Source organism: Engraulis encrasicolus, chromosome 19 (genome assembly GCF_034702125.1).
Source record: "Engraulis encrasicolus isolate BLACKSEA-1 chromosome 19, IST_EnEncr_1.0, whole genome shotgun sequence".
Classification (NCBI taxonomy): Eukaryota; Metazoa; Chordata; class Actinopteri; order Clupeiformes; family Engraulidae; genus Engraulis; species Engraulis encrasicolus.
Window position 1 is genome coordinate 29,976,051 of NC_085875.1, and position 6,727 is coordinate 29,982,777.

The window sequence follows — 6,727 nt, forward strand, 5'->3', positions numbered from 1 at the left end:
TGTGTTTGTGTTTGTGTGTGTATGTGTGTGTATGTGTTTGTGTGTGTGTGCATCAGTCATGAAGGTGAATCGAATCAGACATGAAATCAAATCTCATGTCAAGATGGAGGAGGGAGAAAGTCTTTTCTTGGGGAATCAGTTCATCGTACACAGTTCCATCACACAACAACTTTTCTTTTCTTTCCTTTCCTTCCTTCACGTTTGTTTTCTTCCTGTGCTTTCTATAATCTTCATCCTTCTCTTTTTTTGTCATTCACAGGGAAATGAAAAGGCCAAAGGTCACAAACAAAGACAAGTAATGACATGAAGGAAAATGTAAATATCGTACTCCCCCCCCCCCATCTCTCTCTCTCTCACACACACACACACACACACACATACACACTCATGTCCGTTGTCCCATGCGCTTTCCCCCAGTCCACTTGGTTTGTATGGTGATGTCATCGTAGACATCCCATGATGCCCTCAGTGAAACCAGACCAGCAACAGGAAGGGGAGGGGCCAGGTGCAGATGAGGCGGTGGTAGTGGGCGGAACCAACACCATTGTTGTCCGGGAGACTTGGAGGTGACGCAGGGGATGTGTCGTCATCACCCCACAATCTATCCCTCTCGTTCAGCTGAGAGAGAGAGAGAGAGAGAGAGAGAGAGAGGCAGAGAGAGGCAGACAGAGACAGAGATAGAAGAAGAGAATGGAGATGAGGAAGAAGGAAAAAGAAGAGGATGGTTGGGAAGAAGAGATTAGAGAAAAAAACACGGAATGTCAGGTGCACAAACAGGCATACAGTATGCACAAACAATTGGCGTACATGGAAGAGTTTTTGGTAACACTTTCTATGAAGACCATATCTATTGCGCATTATGAGCATTTCTAACAAATTATAATGTGCATTATAATTACTTACAGCATATTATGACTACACTCATAATGCTTCATGATGCTTTATATTAACAGTTATGAATAACCATGAATCTAGCTCATAATGCTTTAAAAAATCCAAGGGTGTTATGAGTGCTCATGGCTGGTTATAATAAACAACAGGCTGCCTGATGGGGCTTAAACATTATGAGTACCCGGCACTGCAGTCAACTCACTACCTGAATGACTGTACAGTACATTTCTAGAATATACTGTATGTACATTTTTTTCTGTCTGCCTGGTCTCTGTCCCTCAAGGACATGCACACAGAAACAGTGTCATTGTCAGGACGTTTCCAATGGTTTAAATGTGGAAATGTTTTTCTTTTCCAACCCACAAAAAGTCCACTCATAGTGTCATCAGGACGTTCTCTGAAACTCTTGCTGACCTCATAAAAACTCCTCCAGCCACACTCAATCCCACTCACCGTCTATTCCTCACATAATCACACACACAGACAGCACACACAGCACACAGACTCTCTCACAGCCATGCACATGCACACCCTTTGCGTTTATGTGCACGTACGCATGCACGCTAGTAAGCATGCAGGGCTGCTGACAGCTTTTGCTGGGCCCGGGACAAAGACACATGAAGGGTCCCAAACCCAATACATACAATGTATTGAGGATCCAATTCTGGGCCCCCTGTCTCCCTGGGCCCGTGACAAGTGACCCCTTTTCCTTCCCCGTCGGCTTCCCTGAACGCATGCATGCAGGCACGCACACACATTCTCTCTCTCGGTCATACACGCATGCTCCATTTCTGTCACACACACTCACACACACACACACACACACACTCCCGGTCCCCCTCCACCCCCCATCCCCTCTCGTCCTCTTCCTGAATAAGCCCAGGGTAATTCACACATCAGGAGTTTGCTCAGCTCCCTCTGGGACCAGCGACTCCACAAAACCTGTTAATTATTCCCTATTGTTAAAATACCACACTCTCCTCTCCTCTCCTCTCCTCTCCTCTCTTCTCCTCTCCTCTCCTCTCCTCTCCTCTCCTCTCCTCTCCTCTCCTCTCCTCTCCTCTCCTCTCCTCTCCTCTCCTCTGTGCTCTGTGCACGTACTGTAGTTTCCTCTATTCTTTTTTTGATTTGTTCTCTCTCTCTCTCTCTCTCTCTCTCTCTCTCTCTCTCTCTCTCTCTCTCTCTCTCTCTCTCTCTCTCTCTCTCTCGCTTGCCCTCTCTCTCCTCTCCTTTTGTCTCCTCTGGGCTCTCTCGTCTTTGTACACACTCTCTCTCTCTATCTCTCTCTCTCTCTCTCTCTCTCTCTCTCTCTCTCTCTCTCTCTCTCTCTCTCTCTCTCTCTCTCTCTCTCTCTCTCTCTATCTCTCTATTACCATCTCCCTCGCCTTTATTCTGTTTTCCTATCTTCCCTCGTGCCCTTCCCTTGTTCTCTCCATCCACCTCTGCTGCCTCTGAGTCTGCCTCATCTGCACGCCGCGTGTTTGAGCAGCAGCCAGGGCAAGTTGAGAGTGTGAGATTTATGTGGAATGAAACAGTGAAAAATCGGGGCAAATAAAAAATCAATACAAAAAACTGTTTCTCATCAGCGGCAGTGCTATGTGTCTCTCTCTCTTTGCGCACCGCTCCACCTTCTTGCATCCCCGAACTGCTGTCTCTCCATCTCCACTCTTCTGTATTCTCGCCCTCTTCTCTTATGTCTCCTCTCTTTTTTCCCCTCTCTATTTTAGTATTTCCGTCTTCTGCACACAGCACATTGTCATAGAGCAGACAAGCACTTCAAGAGCATGTCTGTCTGTCTATCTGTCTGTCTCTCTGTCTGTCTTTCTGTCTGTCTGTCTGTCTGTCTTTCTGTCTTTCTGTCTCTCTATCTATCTATCTATCTATCTATCTATCAAGTCAAGTAGGTTTTATTTGTCAATTTCTTTACATGCACTGGTCATACAAAGAATTTGAAATTACATTTCTTGCTTTCCCATACAGACATAGACTAATCTAGGTAAGGACATAGACAGTATAGACATAGACAGTACTTATACATGGACTTAAGACAGTATGGACATAGACAGTGCTCATACAGACATTTAAAGTGCAAGACTGGACAACAGAAGACTAGTAGAGGACATACATTAAGAGGTATTGTTGTGCTTTTGTGCTTTTCCTAAAAAAATAAAAAAAAAAAAATGTTGATGAGGTCTTTGCCTGAGCAGCAAAGAGAAGAAAAAGGAAGACTTCTCTGCTTCTTTTCCTGCTCTTTCATTTCCTCCTTTCCGTTACCTGTTTTCTTTTCTCTCATTCCATTCTCCAGCAAGCATCCTTTTCCTTCTCCTGCCAGTACTACACCGTGAAAATGCAGTGTTAATTCAACATATACAGAGTCAATTTAACAGTCTAACACTGTGCAATCTGGTTCTTGATTGTGATTGGCTGACAGCCGTTGTATATCGGGCGTAAACACTCACCATTCCAAATGAAGACTCTAAGCTAACTTACATGTAAATGCTTGCGGCTAAATTCATAACAATAATCTGGTGCAGTTGGGGTAGGAAGACTACTTGAAGAGCACATCTTTGCACTATTTTGAGTTGGGGTGTCAGTGTGATTGCAAAGACGTTTCATTCTTGTAAACATATTGCCTTGCTGAGTTTTTGTAGCAAAGTTTGTATCTGGCAGTGCAATGAACGCACGCACACCCAATTCTGTTGGTAACCAACCACATCCTCAACTAAACGACACAAGACGAAATAATTGTTATTACAGAAGTTTTTAAAGAAATATTGTCACTTGACAGATGTATTTGGCACTATTGCTGAATTAACACTGATTTTCTCATTGCTGTGTATTCTCTCAGTCTCTACCAGTCTTCCCTTTTCTTCTCTTTGCTGCTCAGGCAAAGACCTCATCAACATTCTCTGCGGTTACAGCACAACGAAACATTGCCAAAGCAAGTGGGGGATTTATGCGAAAACAAGAAAAAGTTACGGCAAATAAACAAGTCAATACAAACACTCTTTCCAGCTTAAATCATTATATATCTATTACTTTATCTCAAGCCTTTCCCTCCTCTGTTTATTCTTCTACTTTTCTGTCTCTCCAAGCCATCTGCCTCCCTTCTTTTATGTGCTATCTTGTGCTCCCCCCTCTCATTCTCTCACACTCTCTCTCCCTCTCTTTCTCTCTCTCTTTTGCTCTCTCTCTGTCTCTCGGTCTCTGTCTCTCTGTTCTCCCTGGCTCTCTCTCACATACTCTCTCTCTCTCTCTCTCTCTCTCTCTCTCTCTCTCTCTCTCTCTCTCTCTGTTCTCCATCTCTCTCTCTCACATACTCTCTCTCTCTCTCTCTCTGTTCTCCATCTCTCTCACACACATACTCTCTCTCTCTCTCTCTCTCTCTCTCTCTCTCTCTCTCTCTCTCTCTCTCTCTCTCGCTCTGTTCTCCCTCTCTTTTTTTCTCATACGTTTGCCTTTCTCTGCCTCTACATTTCGCTCATCTGTTCTGCTTCTGTCAAATGGAAACAGCAGCCGTGTGCTTGAGGAATACAGCAAATAACCGTCAGAGTTATAGTGGAATTCATGTGGGACAATACAGAGAAAAGCCAAAACACACAGCAACACAACACAAACAAATCAATAAATAGCCTATATACTGTCCCCTCCATTTCATCTCTGCCTCTTTTCTGGCCATTTTTTTTTCCCGTTATCATTCGTTTTTCTTTTCTTGTGAGTGCAGCAAACTCACCTGTGTGGGAATCTTGGCACTGAAATTGTTCTCTTCAGTTTCCTCTTATACCTTGCAGCATGCTTGCGTCACATAGCCTATGTACTTGCATTGTACTTTACTTCTAGAGTTTGGCTTTGATATGTACCGTGTAAGTACATAATATTACATGATGATATACTGTATGTAGGCCTACACGAAACAAGAATATGTGAAATAAAAATCTGCAACATTGGACTCTAAAGAAGTGTTGAAAAGAAAAATGGAATATGTATTTGTTTGCTCCCATCATCTCTGATCTAGTCTTTTCTGGGAGTGGGACGACCTTATTTCATCAAAATCTGTAATATTTTATTTTATATTTAGTTTTATGCATCTACTGTATCTGTGTATCAGCATGTAATACTATTGTATGCACTTCCACTGTACCTAACCCTAAAGTATAGACAAAGTACATACTGCTATACATTCTGTTGCATGTATGCCCCCCTCCCCTTAGGTACAGGCTACCTTTTAAAAAAAAAAAAAGACAAATAGACCTAACATCCTTTCTGCCTAGAATTAAATGAAGTTAAGTCAACCACCAAGCTGGCAGGTCAGGAGTCAAACTGGCAACCTTTGGGGTATAAATCTGACACCCTTACTGCTTACCCATGACTGCCCATGAAGTGATGAAATGAAACCAGTGACTCACTATAACAGGGATTCTTAACCTTTTTGACGTCGAGGCCCATTTTTTCCAGTGCACTGTTTCCCGGGGCCCATATTACCGGTATTATTATATTACATTAGGCCTATATTAGGCTATATTATATTACATTACATTACATTACATTACATTACATTACATTACATTACATTATATTATATTATATTATATTATATTATATTATATTATATAGGCTTATAATATTTATATAAATTATAAATAAATAGGTTATTTCTGAAGTATTTTTTTCCACAAGGAATAGCCCTATAGGCTTATTAATTAATGCTAATGTTAATCTCATTTAATCTCACTCATCAAATCCACTCACAGTTTAGCAAATCAGAGTCATTCACACATTTGAATGCCTCTCTGACAGCTCAAAGTTTGCGTGACAGCTCTTGACTTGCGCTTTGTAATGAATCTGCTGTTCGTAAATTCAAGACACTTTTCTATACACGTGGAAACGCGAGAACAACAGAAATTCCAGAGCCGGACGGAAAACTTTCCAGCATCACGCAAAGTTTGAGAAAGGACTGTCATGTTGGGGACACTTATAAGGGATAAAGTACAAGTATAAGGGATAAAGATTGCGAAACTGGTGCGAAACTGAAAGTTTACTGCGGCCCTGGAGGTTTTGAGCGCGGCCCAACTTTGGTCCGCGGCCCTATGGTTAAGAATTCCAGCACTATAAGTCATTGAGTGAAACCATATAATTTTCCCCTTTTCTTTTGAGTTGCAGCAGCTCACCTGTGTGGGAATCTGAGCGCTCAGGATGTTCTGCTCTGTTTCCATGGCGATGACAGTTGTGGTGCTGGCTGTCGTTCGCCGGTGGTGGTGGTGGTGATGGCTGTTGGTTGCCGGGGTAGTGGTTGTTGCTAGGTTGGTCGCTCCCGGTTGGCTAGGGTGGCCGCCCCTCTGGTCCGTCCCGTTCCCAAAATCCAAGATGGCCTTCTCTGATTGGAGGAAGAGACATAGGCCTCAGTTACACAAGACATTTACATATATCTCTGAATGAATTCAATTTAATTCTGAATAAAACCTAATTCCGCTTCGGAAACATCATGTAAACACTTCCCAAAGCAGAATTAGATGAAAGTGCAATGTAGACTCTACGGAACTATTTCATTCGGAATTAATAATTCGGAATTAAAACCATCATGTAAACGTAGCCAATGAAACAGTGTGTTAGCAGCACTCCCTGACCACTGAGATCCAGTGTCTCTCAGCAGGTTTACCCTCCAACTTTTCAATTTTCCTCCTGAATGAAAAGTTCCTGGTGGAACAACTTGCAGTATATTGTGGTTCACCGGTGCCTGTGCTAGGATGCATGTGCTACTGTATAGGATGCATGTGCATCGTGAATGCCTTGTTGCCATAGATACGTAAAATGTCTGCAAGTGAGTGATAGGGTTCTG

General features: G+C 42.7%; 1 protein-coding gene across 1 annotated transcript in view; it reads right to left on the bottom strand.

The window, feature by feature from the left end:
• Positions 1 to 399: 399 nt before the first annotated feature.
• Positions 400 to 6,727, bottom strand: part of gfra4a (GDNF family receptor alpha 4a) — a 102,735-nt gene continuing 96,407 nt past the window's right edge. Inside the window, exons 7-8 of the mRNA XM_063223866.1 lie at positions 6,060 to 6,265; positions 400 to 618 (exon numbers count right to left, since the gene is read on the bottom strand). Of these exons, the coding sequence (XP_063079936.1) occupies positions 466 to 618; positions 6,060 to 6,265 (359 nt within the window). The 3' untranslated portion in view covers positions 400 to 465. The remainder of the gene's footprint in view (positions 619 to 6,059; positions 6,266 to 6,727) is intronic.